Genomic DNA, 19,836 nt, shown 5'->3' on the forward strand with positions numbered 1-19,836 from the left:
AGCACGGAACATCTGAACTACACCAAAATCTAAACAACGATGTTAATCTGTGTTCACAAAAGTGACTGTGGAGATCTATGGATATTTAGCTGATGCTAGTGAAAAGGCAAGTCTCTCTCTAGCTCTCTCCATGATGGTCTGTGTTATTTCTCATTTCACATCACTCTCTAAAGGGAAGAATCTTCATGAAAACACTCAGTACAAACAGACTACTTGCTAGGCCCTGCAGCTGAGTTCTTCTGAGACCACTAAGCAAAGGCCATATTCTTCTCTGATTCAAGGGGCCTCCAGCAGCCAACCCGACTGTCACAGTGAAACCTGCTGAGCAGAGTATTTTTGAAAGAAAACCCTCAGCAACACTGAACAACCTCTCTGTGCCGCTCCATGTGAGGACACGGGGCTGGAAGACCCCAGGCATATCATGTAGCCACTGACTCATTATCTTCATCTGCATCTGCCAGGATTCCATCTTAAAAGATATTTGCTTGACCAGCCTGATTTGCCCTTCACAAATGTAATAAAGAAGCTGCCTTAATGGAGAGGAACTATAGCTGTATAATTAGAAGTGGCTGTTCGTAGTGAAATGCGTAGTTGAGGGCAGAGCTGCAGTTCTTAGGAGAACCTTGTTCAGACAAAAAACCAGGACCCCAGACTAGATTGGACCAGAAACAGGTCACCTGGTCAGTCTGTGGTCCCGAGTGGTTTGTCTCTGTCTCTTGACAACGGGAGGCCAGGCAGAGGCCCTTGCGCTTCTGGCTTAAGTTGCTCTCCAGATGAGTGCAGCAGCCTTCAAATTCACTCTCCTGTCTCTTGCCTCTCCAAACTGGTGCAAACTATCAAACCCAGTGTTTTCAGTACAGGTCAGATCTCTGTAGGACCTCTCTCCTCCTCTGTAATCTTCAATGGCTTGCCACTGAGTATAGAATAAGGCCTCATATTACATCCTTGGTTTTCAAGGTCTTCTATGATTTGGTGGTAAAACTCTGTCCCTAATCATACCTGGGCTTCCCAAGTGGCATTAGTGGTGAAGAACCTGCCTGCCAATGCAGGAGACATTACAGACTCGAGTTTGATCCCTGAATCAGGAAGCTCTCCTGGAGGAGGGCATGGCAATCTACTCCAGTAGTCTTGCCTGAAGAATCCCATGGACAGAGGAGCCTGGTGGGCTAAGGTCCATAAGGTCACAAAGAGTCAGACACAAATGAAGTGGCTTAGCACAATCATACCTTCACTAACCCCTGCAGATACTGAGGCTTTCTCACACTAATCATTTCTCCTCATAATGTTCCTTCAGTTTAGAGTGCTCCCCACTACCCTCAGCAACAACCTTCGCCTACAGAAATTAGAGAAATTTCTTAATGTTCCACTCAATTGCCTCTTCCTCCACAAAGTCCTTCCTGATACTCCCAGTCAGAAATTCTTAATTCCTCTGCATGTCTACCCCTTGTGTGGATAGACCATGTAAGGAAGGAAGAGAGATGGTATAATTTAATGGCAAAAAGGTAGGCCTCTGGAGCAGACTGCTATAACTTGAGTCCAAGCTCTGCCATTAATTAATAATTGCATCTATCTCACTGGCTTCTTATAAAATAAGGGCATCTACTACACTGGTTGTTAAATCATTAAATATGCACAAAGCACTATTAAATATGCCCTCAGCACATGGTAAGCACTATGCAGTTAAAATTATGATGATGAAACTTATCTCCGATAGCTTTTCTTACCCTCCATCTCTATTCCTCCAGTTGCCTAAGTTTCTAAAGGGCAAAACCTCCCTCTTATTCTTACCTATCTCCCAGGACTCTGGTGAAAATTACAAGAAAAAAATGTATGCTATCTGTACTGTATTTTACACTGTAGACATAAAATAAAACTCTATTACTATCTACTTATTACTAATTACTTATTACTAATAACTACCATTATTATTCTTGCTCTAATGCCTGTACCTGAGATCTTATTATTTAGACAAGTCCCTAATCACTGTTTGTTGAGTGTTTAAACACATTTACAAAGAAATGGATGAAGAATTTTCAGTAGGAAACGAACCACCACCCCATCCAAAGGGCAGAATAATAAGCAATTTCACTGTCCTTTCCTTAGTGCCCTTGGGAGTGAAATTGCAAGTTCTACTCACAAGAATCCTGCAGCATAGGAATCTGAGAGATTGTTTGTGCCTCCAGCTGAGGTGGTCACCACACCTTCAAGCCAAATCTTCTTTCCTGGGGTGTATGTGTTAACCACCTGTTCACACAACAAAAGCAGAAGGAGATAATGAAATATTTAAAAACTGTTCCTAAATGAGAAGGACCATACATTCTCTTAAAGTTCCTCTGATCCTCTGCTCCCAGGTGGTCATGAGCTGTGTTTTTTCCATGTTGATACAGTCCATACAGCTGGCACACAAATACACACACACACACACACATTAATATTGATACATGTCCACTCAAAGAAATGATCATTTTTTTCTCCTAAGTGAACAAAAGTGACATTGTGACAGGAGAACAAGTGCATATTCTAGGACATAAGTTGACTGCAACACCCTTCAGTGAAAATTAATAGTGGCGGTCAAACTGGAATGCTGTTAAAGATTAAAGAAGAATTTCCCCTTGCACCTAGAAGAAGGTGGTCCTCTCCCTCTTCTTGAAACTGCTCAGAGTGCCCAACCCAAGGAGAGCTGGAAATACTATAAATAAGAAAGCAAGAAAAATACCTTAAATGATTAGAAAACAGAGTCATATTGTGAAAGTAAAGGTCTACAGTAATGATTCCCCTTAAAACATTCATGCTTTTGATAAACTTTGTGTTTCCTTTAAGATTAACTGGAACTACCTGCTCATATCTCTGAGGACATTATGAAGTGTGTACTTATGTAATTTAATCTTAGATAGAGAGAGAATAAAGATATGAAAATCCCTGCGGTTTCTTGACTCTTAGTTTAGGCACATTGGACATCAAACCTCTATTGACTGTACTGAAATTTTATAGCTTATATCAGCAGTTAAATTTGTGTGGCTTACTAGACATACAAAGAGATGATAAGATAGTTTTATTTATCTTTCCTGTTTTTACTGAGGTCTATTATATTGGTGAACACATTTTGAATATGTACTTGAATGTGTAAGATAGTGTGAATAGCATGAAATATCACAGTTACAACAGAAGACTCTCATTGGTTTTTTTTTTTCTCTACGTATAGGTTTTAAAAATAGTGACTTTGCTGAAGCTTTTTAAAATTGAGAATAAAAATTTTTGATGGTAAAAAAAAAAAGATTAACTGGAACTGAGTAATATATTTCTGTTTTTCTTTTTTGCCTTTGGCTTCTAGGATATTCAAAGTTTAATTTTTGTTTGAAGACAGATATAGAGATTATTAAGGCAGTCAGAGAAAAGTGGTTTTGTTAAAAAAACAAAACAAAAAGGTAAATAGTATAAGATGATGAACCTTGAAATCATTAAGCTAAGTGAAAGAAACCAGACACAAAAGGCCACATATTATATTCATTTATATGAAATGTCCAGAACAGTCAAATCCATAGAGACAGAAAGTAGATTAATGGATTTCTAGGGTTGGAAAAAGGGAAAGAGAATGAGGGGGGAAGATGGGGAGTGACTACAAATAGGTATGGGGTTTTTCTGGAGGATATGAACATGTTCTAAAATTAAATAGTGACAGTTTCACAATTTTGTGAATATACCTAAAACTGATTCATTTTGATATTTGGCAAAACTAATACAATTATGTAAAGTTTAAAAATAAAATTAAAAAAAAAACTTTTAAAGGGTGAATCTCATGGTTTGTGAATTGTATCTCAATAGAGCTGAGTGTGTAATATGTATCATTAACAATAGGAGAGGTAGACCCTAATAGGTAGATAACTGATGTGGAAAGGGGAATAAATTCTGAAAATCTGGGGTTCTACCACATAGCAGCCATGAGACGTTTGGAGAATCATTATCTCGGACTTCAATTTCTTCACCAACATATAAAGTAACGTATTTGGAGGAGATGAAATGTAAGTCCTTTCTAAATACAAAATGTATCAGTATTTTGTAATGCTTGTGCAGGTCCCCTTGGCTCCTATTCCCCAAAGGTCAAGAGTAAATTTGATTATGGAAATTAAAATAACATAAACAATAAATACAGGAGACAAAAAAGCCAGATTTGGTCATCTCAAAAATAAAGATCTTGGCTAGAGGTAATTATTGGGAATGGTAGAAAAAAGCCACAGGAGTAGGTGAAATTAGTTAAGGGGAATATTTAAAATTATACTGGGCTTCCCTGGTGGTTTGGTTGGTAAAGAATCTGCCTGCACTGTAGGAGACCGCCTGCAGTAAAGAATCTGCTTAAAATGTAAGAGACCCAGGCTTGATCCCTGGGTCGGGAAGACACCCTGAAAAATGAAATGACAACTCACTCCAGTATTCTTAACTGAGAAATCCCATGGACAGAGGAGCCTCATGGGCTGCAGTCCATGGGGTTGCAAGAGTTGGACACAACTTAGCAACTAGACCACCATCACTACCAAAGAAGGGCTAAGGCTGTCTATGCAAAAACATGAAGGCATTATCAAATGGATTTATTCATTCATTCAGTAAATATTTATTGAGCACCTACTATATGCCAAGCAGAATTCTAGGGGCAAACAGTGAATGAAACACAAGTCTCTGCTCTCATCAGCTCATATTTTAGTCAAGGGGAAGAGACTGACAATAGACACACAAACATAAATTTAGAAATAGGAAGTGCTAGGAGGAAAATAAAATCGATTAATCTGACAGAAAGTGCCTTGGAAGGAGAGGAAGGTTGATGTTTTAGATGAAGGTCAGGAAAGATCCCTCTAGCACCTTTAAATAAGGACTTTAGTTAAGCTCCATTAAATGAGGACTTGATTCCAGAAAATGGATGGATTTATAAATTGCTGTGTACACAGGACTCATCAAGGACACAGACACTGTGTAAATAAAGTTCATTTGAATTCTCTTCTGACTTGCAGGAAGATTTGGAAGGAGACAATCTAACACTTCTTATAATTAGTGAGGTAGAATTGATTAGCAGTTCGTGGTCTGCACACACATTGCCTGGGTGTGAATCCTGGTTTCATCATTGATGCACTGTTGAGCTTGCTGTGCCTTAATTTCCTTAGCTGTAAAATTAGAATAATAAATGTGCATTTTTTAAAATATTTAAGTGACCTAATATTTGTAAAGCACTTGGAAAGGTGTCTGGCAAATGATAGGCTCTTAAAGTAAAGCAAATGTTACCTAGATCACTCTCTTTGTCCAAAGTACATGAGATTGTGATTGGCAATCTAACATTAGAATTGGTTGCTTTTATTTGGATATGTTTGTGGTGGTAGGTAATAGACCAGATGTGTGCTAAATAGCAGGGAAAGGTCTATTTAGGATTTAAAATCTACATGGGTAGCTCACGTTAATGTAATTAGCATTCAGAGTAGTTTGTTTATCCACTTAGCACAGGAGCAAGTCTTGTCATTTTCTAGAGAAGCTATTAATACATGAACAACAACAAAAAAAAAACACAGGGAGAGAGTGCTTTGATACAAGACCAAGCCAGTTATATGAAATGTTATATGGAAGAGAAATTCCTAGAAAGTATCTGTGTTAGAGGTTCTGGGAGTGGTTGGTATGAGTCAGCAAGGATTTTCTGAACATTTACTGTTTGGGACATGGTGAGAGGCTTAATGAATATTGTGTCTACCGTGAGACAAGAAGAGGTTATCATAGTCATGTGTGGGGGAGGTACTGAGGTTGGGTGCTGGTTGGGCCTAGAGAGGAAATTAGTATGGGCAGAAGAGGAGAGGGAAAAAAATCAGGAAAAACAGATGGAACCAGCTGCAAAATTCCCTTAGAAAGTGAAACTCTAAGAAACTGAGGGCTGTAGTTCAACACTGCGGTTTTCTGAGTAAATATGATTCCCCCTGTGCTAGAAGAGAGAAAATTTCAGGACTGCAAAGAACAAGGGTACAGTTCCTGGTGAAAAATGATGTGCCAATGAAGGTTATTTTAAGAAACACATTGTCTGGGGAGGGAGAATTACAAATGCCCAAATGCCGAGATTATTGAAGTGAAGGGAGAGGGGAGTTGAATGGTTGGCTCCCTTTCAGCAGTTTTTTTAATCCCCCACAGACTTCAGCTCTTAGGCTCATGTGGACAAGGGAGCTTTGAAGCACCCACAGAACAGCTCAGCAGGTTGCCAGTGGCTGCGCAGAATCCTTCAGCCTGCTGGGGGCAGGGTGGTGTGAAGGGAAACCCTCCAGCTCCTTCCCTCTCATTTCAGGGGTTGAGGACATCAGGACTGTTTCGTGTGGCTATATTGAAAAAGGAGAGGTGAGAGAGAAAAATAGCTTTGACTTTTTAAAAAGTTTTATTTTCCCTACCACTTTGATTTTTTTTTTTTTTAAAGAAAACAATTAAAAATAGGAAAATAACCGTTTCTGTGGCACATTTTCAAACCTGGGCTTCCCTTTCCTGTCTCTCCAAAACTGTGATTTGCCTTTAAAAAAGACTCCTGAGAGCCTGGTTTCAGCCACTGGCTATGCAAGTGATGGTAGCCTTGTAGCAGCAGACATGTTGTTTATGGTTATCCAAACCCAACACCTTCCTTAATGAGAAAGGAAGCAATAAAACAGGAATAGTGGACAGGCCAGCTGGGCTAATCAGGCCTGGCAAGAGGCCCACCCTCCAAAGGAAGCTGGAGTCCATTAATTCCAGCATCTCATATAGTTGGAAATCAACCTTCCCTAGGACTTTAGGAAAAGCAGTGGTTCTTTAAGCAACCAGGTCCCCTATGTCACTGGTTAGAAGGAGCTGAATAGCTTTAGGGAACTTCTTAAACTTTCCTTACCCATGGACAGGGCTCTGCTTGGAGGTGCTCCTGTCTCTTTGTTCCTTATTGTATTCATAAAGCGTCCAGGTGAGAGCTCAATAATGTTCCAATTTTTCTTTACATCCTTCTTGTGTGTTTTTGACTCTAAGCTACCTACTATGTTAGATGAGGACAAAATCATTCCATTCTGTCCTCTCCTTTCTTACTGTCCCCTTCTGAGTTCCGGATCTTATCCTTTCTCCCTTGGTCTTCCTGCAAGGAAGACCTCCTTCTCAAGACTTTCCTCTATACTGCTTCTGTCTTTTAACCAGCTTCATCCTAGCTTCATAATCTATATGACTTCTCATTACCAGCAGCAGAACTCAATCATGTGCTCATGGAGTGGTCTGTGTGACTAGTTGGCAGACATGTTATGAGTGACTTGCTTCAGACAATATTTAAAACAGTGATTTGGGGAATGACTTACTTAAAAGTATTGATAAAATAAAGTAGGTTCAAAGTTATCATAATAACATTCCTTTCATTCGCCAGAATTATGAAATGCTTCCTTAACATGGAAAGAAAGCAAAGGAGCCAGTAAACTACACACAGCTCGTAGTTGATTTTGTTCATTTGTCCATGAAAGCATGTTCAGTTCAGTTCAGTCGCTCAGTTGTGTCCGACTCCTTGCAAACGCATGAACCACAGCACGCCAGGCCTCCCTGTCCATCACCAACTCCTGGCGTCCACCCAAACCCATGTCCATTGAGTCGGTGATGCCATCCAACCATCTCAACCTCTGTCGTCCCCTTATCCTCCTGCCCTCAATCTTTCCCAGCATCAGGGTCTTTTCAAATGAGTCAGCTCTTCGCATCAGGTGGCCAAAGTATTGGAGTTTCAGCTTCAACATCAGTCCTTCCAGTGAACACCCAGGACTGATTTCCTTTAGGGTGGACTGGTTGGATCTCCTCACAGCCCAAGGGACTCTCAAGAGTCTTCTCCAACACCACAGTTCAAAAGCATCAATTCGTCAGTGCTCAGCTTTCTTTATAGTCCAACTCTCACATCCATACATGACCACTGGAAAAACCATAGCCTTGACTAGATGGACCTTTGTTGACAAAGTAATGTCTCTGCTTTTTAATATGCTGTCTAGGTTGGTCATTACTTTCCTTCCAAGGAGTAAGCGTCTTTTAATTTCATGGCTGCAGTCACCATCTGCAGTGATTTTGGAGCCCAGAAAAATAAACTCTGACACTGTTTCCAGTGTTCCCCATCTATTTGCCATGAAGTGATGGGACCAGATGCCATGATCTTAGTTTTCTGAATGTTGAGCTTTAAGTCAACTTTTTCACTCTCCTCTTTCACTTTCATCAAGAGGCTCTTTAGTTCTTCTTCACTTTCTGCCGTAAGGGTGGTGTCATCTGCATATCTGAGGTTATTGATATTTCTCCTGGCAATCTTGATTCCAGCTTGTGCTTCTTTCAGCCCAGCGTTTCTCATGATGTACTCTGCATGCTGCTGCTGCTGCTGCTGCTGCTGTTGCTGCTAAGTCGCTTCAGTCGTGTCCGACTCTGTGCGACCCCATTGATGGCAGCCCACCAGGCTCCCCTGTCCCTGGGATTCTCCAGGCAAGAACACTGGAGTGGGTTGCCATTTCCTTCTCCAATGCATGAAAGTGAAAAGTGAAAGGGAAGTCACTCAGTCGTGTCCGACTCTTAGCGACCCCATAGACTACAGCCTACCAGGCTCCTCCATCCATGGGATTTTCCAGGCAAGAGTACTGGAGTGGGGTGCCATTGCCTTCTCCGGTACTCTGCATATAAGTTAGATAAGCAGGGTGACAATATACAGCCTTGACGTACTCCTTTTCCTATTTGGAACCAGTCTGTTGTTCCATGTCCAGTTCTAACTGTTGCTTCCTGACCTGCATACAGGTTTCTCAAGAGGCAGGTCAGATGGCCCGAAAGCATGTTAAATATGGTGAAATGGTGATGGGAACCACTGATCTATGGGATATGATGCCAACTGCTTTAACTTGGTATCTAAGACCCTTCATAACCACCCCTTAGCTGCCTCCTCCTCTCTCTCCCCACAAGACCTGAGGTTCACCACACAATGGACTCACTGTTTTTCAACTACATGATCTTCTTTTAGGATTTCACTGATCACTTTCTCCCTTACTCATTCCTCACCCATGTTGTCTGAGACATTGTTTTTTTCATGGCTTATTTCTAATGTGATCTCATTTGTGAAATTTCTCTCAAAACTTCAAGATATTAATTCTCTCCTCTGACCTCCAAAGTTCTTTGAATCTATCACTATTCTTGACCTTATTATACTGAGTTGTAAATTTCTGTTCGCCTAGCCTCCTACACTATAAGCAGCTTAAGAAAGCCATATTTTTTTTCCCATTTTGCATGCCTTATAGAATGTTTGTCAGTCATTTTGCTTATTAAATACTTGTTAAATAATGAGACAATGAAGTAGTTTACTTGTTAATAAATGAGAGAGTAATATTTTACCAATGGAAAGGCTGAGTATCAAAAAATATAACTAATAATTTCAGAATCATAAGAACAAACATTAAATTTTCACAGTTTCAGCTCAGAACTCTGTTCACTTTCTAATTGAATTTTGTTGTTTGAGGAGACCTAGAAGCTTCTGGTTCACTAAACTGCCTCCATATTTAATATGTTCTTCTCAGGTAAGACAAGCTGAGCTATTCTGAGCTCAGTGATTCCAATATCTCATCACATTCTTTCTGATTTATTTCTTCTGCCTAATGTACTTCCTGTCAGTTTCATTAATTTTTTTCTGTATAATTCTTTTTATCATCTCCCTGTTCCAGAGTGCCATATTTGCCCATTTTCTTTCGGTATCAGATCAATTTTTAATTTGTGGCTTCTGTTTCTGTGTCATTTTTAGGATTTAAAATTGCATTCTCTGCTCTTGTTATCTCAAACTGCAGAAAAGCAATTGAGTGTAATTGCAACTAAACATAGAATTAAAATAAGAAAATACACAAAAAGGAAAGTCACAGAGGAGACAAGGAAATTATGAGCATAGGCAAGAAAATGAGGAAGAAAGTTTCACAGTACCAAAGCAATGACTGTGTTCAAGAATAAGTGCTTGGTGGAAGGAAAGACTGGACAGCAGCTACCTGCACATAAATTACTCTTCTTCCCATCTCCAGTCCTTTTCTGTGACTAACCAACCCCTCAGGCTTACTGGACTGTCTACCTACTGACAAGTCCTAAGTTTCAGTGGCCTCAGAGGTAAGTTCCTCTTGCTCAGGACAAACCCTGTAATCTCCCCACTTCCATGTGGAAATGTTAGACGGTCACCACAAGCTGCCTTTTCCTCATGAAGAAGATTTTTGTTTCAAGGAGCAATTTGTTCTGAGGGCTAGTCCCCCAATATGTCCTTAATATACTCGTTGCCTTCCACATAACAGGACCTCACTATACGCAGGACAAAAACCGTGTACATGAAACATGAATGGAGTCCAGTGAATGAATGCAAATCGCTCCCTGAAAATCCTTGTCCTCGTCCACTCTCTAATATCGTGATAATATTATATATCACCTAATAGTGTAGCACCCAACTTTCATTCAGCCCTCACTTCTAGAACACCCACCTCAGATTATATCAACTGACTGAGGTCAATTTGATATTCTCTCACCAAGAACATTCAGTATTCTTTTTAAAAAGGTTTACTAATCCTGGGTGGTCAGGAATATAAATATTACATGGGTTACAAAATTAACGGTCAACATGCATGGGAGATTCAGAATGGTGTATTTGATACAGTGTGGGCCTTGGAATTAGGAGTTCTAATTTTACTACTTAGCAAGTGTGGCCTTCAAAAAACTTACTGGTTTCTTCAATGGATTGGTAATATTTGATGCACTCAGTGGACGGAATTTGTAACCTAAAAGGTAATACAATTACTATAGTTCTGTAAGCTGATGCATTTTAAAATGCATCAAATGGTTTTGAAATAAGAATGTTTTCCATCAAAAGGAACTAGCCAGCTGTTTACTCTCTCCCTCCAGCTATTATTAAATTTAAGGTTGCTGTTATTGTTCAGTCACTAAGTCATGTCCAACTCTTTGCAACCCCATGGATGGCAGGACGCCAGGCTTCCCTGTCCTTCACTACCTTCTGGAGTTTGCTTAAACTCATATCATTGAGTCAGTGATGCCATCCAACTGTCTCATCCTCTGTCGTCCCCTTCTCTTCTTGTCCTCAGTCTTTCCCAGCACCAGGGTTTTTCCCAATGGGTTGGCTCTTCGCATCAGGTGGCCAAAGTATTGAAGCTTCAACTTCAGCATCAGTCCTTCCAAAGAATATTCAGGGTTGATTTCCTTTCGGATTGACTGGTTTGATCTCCTTGCAGTCTAAGGGACTCTCCAGAGTCTCCTCCAGCATCACAATTTGAAAGCATCAATTCTTTGGCACTCAGCCTTCTTTATGGTACAACTCTCACATCCATACATGACACTGGAAAAACCACAGCTTTGACTATAGGGACTTTTGTTGGCAAATTGATGTCTCTGTCTTTTAATATGCTATCTAGGTTTGTCATAGCTTTTCTTCCAAGGAGCAAGTGCCTTTTAATTTCATGGCTGCAGTCACTGTCTGCAGTGATTTTGGAGCCCAAGAAAATAAAGTCTGTCACTGTTTCCACTTTTCCCCATCTATTTGCCATGAAGTGATGGTACTGGTTGCCATGATGTTAGTTTTTTGAATATTGAGTTTTAAGCCAGCTTTTTCACTCTTCTTTTCCACTCTCATCAAGAAGCTCTTTAGTTCGTCTTTGCTTTCTGCCATTAGAATGGTATCATCTGCATATTTGAGGTTGTTGATATTTCTCCCAGAAATCTTGATTCCAGCTTGTGATTCATTCAGCCCACTATTTCACATGAGGTACTGTGCATAGAAGCCAAATAAACAGGGTGACATATACAGCCTTGTCATACTCCTTTCCCAGTTTTGAATCAGTCTGTTGTTCTATGTCTGGTTCTAACTGTTGCTTCTTGACCTGCACACAGGTTTCTCAGGAGTTAGGTAACATGGTCTGGTAGTCCCATTTCTTTAAGAATTTTCTACAGTTTGTTGTGTTCCACACAGTCAAAGGCTTTCACATAATCAGTGAAGTAGATGTTTATTTTTTAAATTCTCTTGCTTTTTCTATGATCCAACGTTAGTTATTCAGTCATGTCCAACTCATTGTAACCCCATGGACTGTAGCCTGACAGGCTCCTCTGTCCATGGAATTCTCCAGGCAAGAATACTGGAGTGGGTTGTCATTCCCTTCTCCAGGGGATCTTCCTGACCAAGAGATTGAACTTGGGTCTTCCGCATGCAGGTAGATTCTTTACCATCTGAGCCACCAGGAAAGCCTATGGATGCTGGCAATTTGTTCTCTTGTTCCTCTACCTTTTCTAAACCCAGCTTTTACATTTGGCAGTTCTTGGTTCAGATACTGTTGAAGTGTAGCTTGAAGGATTTTGAGCATTACTTTGCTAGCATGTGAAATAAATGCTATTGTACTGCAGTTTGAACATTCTTTGGCATTGCCTTTCTTTGAAAACTGACCTTTTTCAGTCCTATGGCTACTGCTGAGTTTTCCAAATTTGCTGGCATATTGAGTATAGCACTTTAACAGCATCATGTTTTCGGATTTTAAATAGCTTAGCTGGAATTCTATCATTGTTTGAGTTTAAGAATCAAGGAAATATAGTTCACAGAATGACACTGAACAAAACTTTGGAGCTTTTTTTGTGGTAAACATATCTTTCCAGCTAGATTCCCCTATTTATCATCAGTGTCTTATATCTGAAAGAGAAGAGCCAAAAGTTCCACTGGGTCATATTCTCCCATTTTCAGATGCATAGTCAAGTGGAGTCACAGACAACAATTTACTGCAAAGCTCATCAACTTTAGCTCCCCATTTCCCCAGGCCTCTGTTAATGTCTTGGGAAGGGCCCTAGTAATTTGTTCATATGGTCAGATATATTTCTAAAACATGCAAATTTGTTTTGTTTTCTTTTTCTTAAAGTGGTCCCCATTGTATAAGTTGCCAGCCCCATAAAACTTAGAACCACACCTGGATGTCACCTAAGGTATCAGTGGGGCACAGTTTGTGTTTAGGGTCCTCTGTCTCTTGAGTTCTCCCTTGGCCTGTGTTTCTCTTCCCCTCTATCCAAACCTGGTCTTGGGAAGGACAAATACCATATGATATCACTTATAGGTGGAATCTAAAACATGACACAGATGAACCGCAGCCCACCAGGCTCACCCGTCCCTGGGATTCTCCAGGCAAGAACACTGGAGTGGGTTGCCATTTCCTTCTCCAATGCATGAAAGTGAAAAGGGAAAGTGAAGTCGCTTCTCCCGCTAAAGTAGAATCAAAATATATTTTTCTAAAGTAAAGTATCTGGCATTAGCAAACTGACTAAAATGTTACTCAGAGCCACAGAGACCTTTCTTTCACCCTTAAAGACATACCCAGAGGAAACTCTCCTACCATGCCTACAGATAGGCATAGCCCATTTGTGTGCTGTGTGTGTTAAGTCACTTCAGTCATGTCCAGCTCTTTGTGACCCTATAGACTGTAGCCCACCAGGCTCCTCTGTCCATGGGATTCTCCGAGCAAGAATACTGGAATGGGTTGCCATGCCCTCCTCCAGGGAATCTTCCTGATCCAGGGATCAAATCCATGTCTCTTGCATTTCCTGCATTGGCAGGCGGGTTCTTTACCACTGGCACCACCTGGGAAGCCTCATAGTCCACTTATGGTTGCCTAAATCAATTTCTATCTATTTAACACTATGCTACAAAATTAGTAGTGAATTAGATTCTTTTGGATTTGAATGGCAGAGATAGCACATCTGAATGAGATGAGAAAAAGATTTACTTTGCTTCTTCCACACTCCTATCACTATTTTACTCTGTTGATTCACCTTCCCTTCCGAGTCTCCCTCTAATACTGGCTGAGAGCCTGCTAAGTGATAGGCACTGTAGTAGGCACTGGCACATTGAAACAAGCATTTAGCATCGGCTTTCCTGGTGGCTCAGACAGGAAAGAATCTGCTTGCTATGCGGGAGACTCAGGTTGGATCCCTGAGTTGAGAAGATGCCCTGGAGATGGAAATGGTCATGACTGAGCAAATTAAAAGACACTTACTCCTTGGAAGGAAAGTTATGACAAACCTAGACAGCATATTAAAAAGCATAGATATTACTTTGCCAACAAAAATCCATCTAGTCAAGGCTATGGTTTTTCCAGTAGTCATGTATGGGTGTGAGAGTTGGACTATAAAGGAAGCTGAGCACCAAAGAATTGATGCTTTTGAATTGTGGTGTTGGAAAAGACTCTCCAGTGTCCCTTGGACTGCAAGGAGATCGAACCAGTCCATCCTAAAGGAAATCAGTTCTGAATATTCATTGGAAGGACTGATGTGAAGCTGAAACTCCAATTCTTTGGCCACCTGATGTGAAGAACTGACTCATTTGAAAAGACCCTGATGCTGGGAAAGATTGAAGGTGGGAGAAGGGGACAACAGAGGATGAGATGGTTGGATGGCATCACCAACTCAATGGGTATTAGTTTGAGTAAACTCTGGGACTTGGTGATAGACAGGGAGGCCTGGCATGCTGCAGTCCATAGGGTTGCAAAGAGTTGGACATGACTGAGCAATTGAACTGAACTGAACTGAGCAAATATATATAAATTATTGAATGAATTAGTCAACACATTAATCAATCAAACACTGATTTTTTTCCAGTGGTAATACCACTGTTCTTAACCAACTAGTGTGTTTTCATTTTCAGTTTTCTTCATTAGAGAAGGTTAACATTGTCATTGTCCTCATTTTCCTTTAATTGTGCATCAGTTATTCTATGACCCTTAAGAGTAACTGTTATTCTTCTACTCTCTTCTCCTTTGATATACTTTGATATAACTAGTAGGTAAACCAGAGATTGATTGAGAAAAAAGTTTCCTTTTTAATCTGTTCATTACTTCCAAAGGATTCAATACTTCTCTGCCTTACCTACATCCATGATCCTGCCACTAAGATATATTGGAAAAAGTGCTATAATGTTACTGCATCTATTAAGATTTCAAAAGAATTACTCTTTATTATTATAAGCAATCATAAATAATGATGATATTAACAAAAAATATTGGCTTCCCTAATATCTGAAATTTCCCTTCCTTTACAAACTACAGTAGATACATCCCACCATGGGCTCCTGTAGCACCCTAAATTCCACTGTTACGTGAGTCATTGCATCTTACTATCATTGTTTGTTTCATTAACTATTTTCCCACTAGACCATAAAGTCTGTGAGTATAACCACCATATCCTTCTTGCTCATTGTTTTATCCTCAGGAATTTGGAATACACAAGAATGTTATAGTTTGTAAATGAAGGAAGAAAGAAGGAAAAGAGGAGGGAAGGAAATTTTCAAATAGTAGGGAAGCCAATTGTTCGGTTTATTTAGTATTCAAAATACAGTCATAAGGACAGTATTTTTGAAAATACTTCCCTTATGACTGGGATTTCACCAACTCCTTCCTGTGCTTATTGAATTGCTGAAAATAATATCAAAAAGTGTTATTTCCTCCTCTGATTCCTCTAGGAAATGAAGATACAAATCATAGAGTCCAAGTGACTTGAGCCAAAATGGTTCATCTTGGTTCTTATGTTATTGTTTTGGAGTCTGCCCAGCTATCCACACTATACCATCTGCACTGTATCCTAAACATCTCTCACTTTCCCATCGGACTATTGGCTGCATTGTGAGATTCTCAACTCTTTCCCTCATCTCTCAAAGTACAGACAATTATTCTCATTCTAATCGAAAGGAGCGAGTGCGTGAATCACCCAAATGAGTGGGTTGTCCAAACACTGTCTCTGTTTGGTTTTCAAATGCATCATGTAGATTTTCATATAACCAGAATTCACCCACTGCTCAGAAAACTAAACATTCTTAAGTGGCAGTCCAAATTTGGAAACCACAGCTGTTTTTAGCAATTGAGTCACTGTCTTTCAGGTGCCAAAAATATCACCTATCATATTCTCCAGGGTTCAAAGAAAGAGGAAAGAGGAAGAAAGCAAAGAACAAGTTGAGAATAAAGGTAACATGAAGCTTCACCAGTAAAATGAATTGTTATTAAAAAACAACCATAATAACTGAAACAACAATAATTACGGCAATAAGAGCTACTATTCACTAGCAATGAACAAATCAGGGTCTCATGTGATCTTCCTAACCTCCTTAAGAGGGAAGGAGGATAGTACAATGGTCACTACCAAGTACTAGTACCAGGAACTGTTGTGGATATCAAAGTCTGCAGTTGCTTAAGGCCCGTATACAAAATGGTGTAGTGTTTATAATATAACCTAGGCACATTCTTCCATGTATTGTACTTTAAATCATCTCTAGATTACTTATAATACCTAATACAATGAAAATGCTAGGTAAATAGTTGCCAGTACCTGGCAAATTCAAGTTTTGCTTTTTGTAACCTTCTAAAATGCTTTTTTCTGGAATATTTTCAATCAGTGTTTGGTTGAATCCATAGATGCAGAACACACGGATACAGATAGAGAGAGCTGTGTTCTTAGCAATCTCATTTTACAGGTGGAGAAAGAAAATCAGAAAGGTTAAGTGAATGGCTGAGGGTCATACAACCCAAGCCACTAGACTTCAAATCCTGTCTCCTATCTCTTCTTCAAACAGCCTCACCACTGTCTTATATAAACCAACCTTGCATGAATTTGTTTGGGTAGGAAATCTACCCTTTTTCCACTACTAGGACCTAAGGAGAGATCATTAAGATTTCTCTGAACTTCTCAAAATAAAAAAGAAACAGATTGCATTTCTAGCTTTTGGATGAGAGTTCCATGTATATACCTAATAAAATGTTTACTTGGTCCATCTCCAAGCTGATTGGGGGGGCTCACAGCAAAGAACTTTGATCACTCTGCCCCAGACTGTACCCTAGTATCAAATTTCCCAAACCCCCATTCCACCCACAGGGGATTTCAGGAACAGCCAAAGTAACTTTTCAACTGACAAATCTTGATGACTCTTCTCTGGTCTCCTAGCCTTCATCTCCCCAAATCAGGCCACTACCTAGTATATCCTTTGCTGTGGTGAGAGACTCCCCTTCTCAAGGCCCTAACAACTGGGTCCAGGTTACTGTAGCCAGTAGAAGGTCTATCCTATGAGTCAAACCTCAATGAATCTGTGATCTAGCAGCAACACTAGCAGATACCCATTTAAGACAATCTCTGGCAAGAGCTTTATAAAAGAGATTTGGAAAAAGAAAACCAGTCAGAGAGAGAACTGAATGGGCTACTAAATAAAACAAGGAGGATGAAACAGACAGTATTTTCTCAAAGTGACTGAAAAAATGTTTCTGGTCTTATATGCCCTTCCAGAACCTCGTCACTCCCTTATCAAGAAGGTTTACTTCCTCTTCTCTTAAATCCCTAAGGGTCTTGGTGACTGTCTTAATGAGTCGACTATGGTTGAAGCAATGCCCTGTGACTTCTGAGGATAGGTAGAAAAGTTAATAGAGCTTCCACCTGACTCGCTCTCTTGGGCATCTGACTTTAAAACCTCAAGAGGAAGTCCAAGGCTACAAGGAGAGGTATTCTGGTTATCAGCCCCACAAAGGTGATAGTTGACAACTGACATCAACTTTCAGAGTGAATGAGCCTTCTGATGATTCCAGTCACTGGCCTTTGAATTAGCCTAGCCTTCATGTTTTCCAGCTGAAACTAATGGAGCAAAGAAAAGCCGTCCTATGGGAATTCCTGGCCCATAGAATTCATGGTCATAATAAATGATCGTTTTAAGTCACTAAGTTTTGGGATAATTTATTGCACAGCAAGACATAACCAGAACAGAAACGTAAGCCTGAGGGGACCGCTGAGCATTTTGTATTTGCCAGAGCCAAAAGGTGGTTCCAGGCCCTAGTGCTAATTCTATCTACCCCCTGCCAGGTGCCTTCTGTATATGTAGGTCATTTCTCTTCAAGGCTCCACTGCTCCTTTCTGCAATCACACTTGGCTCTCCTTTTCTGTGTCCATCAGACGTGTTTTTAAAGATCTGAATTTCAATTGTGCCCAGAATTTGAGACCTTTTCCTTAAGTTTCTTCAGCCTTGCCTGGACAAATCAGGAAGTGAGTTTAGCCTCTTATTTCAGTCTCTGGACATTCTGTGATGGTGAAGGAATATTCAGTGGTGGAGAGTACTAAGTTGTGGGGAGAAAGACGAGAATCTAACTCCTAACTCATTTGTCTTGGTTTTGACCTAGTTATACTTAAAGAATTACATGAACACAGTTAGAACCTTCACTCACAGTGCCATGACACCACTGAATCATTTTACTTCCAGTGATAATCCTTGGATCAGGTTGCTAGACTCAAAGCTGGAAAAACCAAAAATATAGCGACTTGTTATGTTGAACACTATTGTAATACAAAAACTTAGAATAGTACCTGGAACACAGTAAACAGTAAATATCCATTGAATGAAAGAAGGAACAAGTGAATAAATGAAAGAAATTTCCTCCCCTCTTTTTAGAGACTAATATTGGATTAGCATAATGTTGTTAGAAAACTCTAGAGTTTAAAAGGTTGACATTCTACTCCATTAGGTAATATGTTTTTCAGCTTGCTCAAAGTAAGTATTAAACCCTGAAACTGTAAAGTTCCTCAAGGGGAAAGACCATGTCTCATTCGATTTTGTATCCGCAGCAGCTGGCACTATGCCTGCTACTTGTTAAAAGCACAGTAAATAGTAGTTAAATATTAAAAACTAAGTGAATGTCAAGCAGAGACTGACAGACATTTCAAATCATTTAGTTCTCCTAGGCATTGCCTAGTAGGAGACAGTGACAAATAAGGGTGCTGGTCAATGCACCTGATCCCCAGAGGGATCAGACTGGGATGTAGAAATTCAGAAGTCCTGAGGCCTCACAGCTTCTAAAGACTCAATGGGTTATTTATAATCTGAGTATGACATTAAGTGCTTTTCTATGATTGCTCCAAATAGTATTTTCTTACACAACTAATTTTATAATGAGCCATTTATTTATTTACCCATTCATTTATTCATTCATCCCGTATATATATATATATATATTTTGGCCATGCCATGGCTTGCAGGATCTTAGTTCTTGGACTGGGGATTGAACTCAAAACCTTGGTACTGAAAGCATGGATTCCTAGCCACCGGACTACCAGGGAACTTCCCCCATTCATCTCATATTAGTGGGGGCCTACCTGGTTTTTTTTTTTTTTTTTTTTGCAAAGATGTATTTAATTTGCCCAAGAGGAAGTTGAATGTTTAAAAGGTCTCCATTCCCTGGAAAGGGCTTCCCTTGTGGCTCAACTGGTACAGAATCCACCTGCAATGCAGGAGACCAGGTTTCGATCTTTGGGTTGGGAAGATCCCCTGGAGAAGGGAAAGGCTACCCACTCCAGTATTTTCGCCTGGAGAATTTCATGGACTATATAGTCCTTGAGGTTGCAAAGAGTCGGACATGACTGAGCGACTTTCACTTTCACTTTTCCCTGGAAAAGTACCTGACTAGGAAACTAAAGAAAGATGAGATACTATTTTATAGAGGCAGATGGAAATTGTAGACATAAGATCCTCACAATTCAGACTTAACTAATCTAGTGTATTGCAAAATGTGATCTGCATTGGGTAGAATTACTTGACAGATGACTATTAAAAGGCAGAGATGTCTGGGATCCATTCCAGACACACTAAGTCAAAACATCAGAAGTGAGAGTGGAAAATTTACAAGCAGCCTCTAGTGATTTTCATTTTACTCAAGTTTGAGAACTACTGACCACAGGTTTCTTGCTAATATGACCTACATGTGATTGCTTAATCTATGTCTACAAAAGTAAGATGTTACTTGGCTGATTCTAAGATGCCTAGGAGTACTGTACAGGTGGCTGAAA

General features: G+C 40.0%; 1 protein-coding gene across 3 annotated transcripts in view; it reads right to left on the reverse strand.

Moving 5' to 3' along the window:
• Positions 1-19,836, reverse strand: part of HPSE2 (heparanase 2 (inactive)) — a 727,458-nt gene that overhangs the window by 160,965 nt on the left and 546,657 nt on the right. For all 3 annotated transcript variants that reach the window (XM_025274425.3, XM_025274427.3, XM_025274426.3), the window contains exon 8: positions 2,138-2,244. In XM_025274425.3, the coding sequence (XP_025130210.1) occupies positions 2,138-2,244 (107 nt within the window). The remainder of the gene's footprint in view (positions 1-2,137; positions 2,245-19,836) is intronic.

The sequence above is a fragment of the Bubalus bubalis genome, chromosome 23 (genome assembly GCF_019923935.1).
Source record: "Bubalus bubalis isolate 160015118507 breed Murrah chromosome 23, NDDB_SH_1, whole genome shotgun sequence".
NCBI lineage: Eukaryota > Metazoa > Chordata > Mammalia > Artiodactyla > Bovidae > Bubalus > Bubalus bubalis.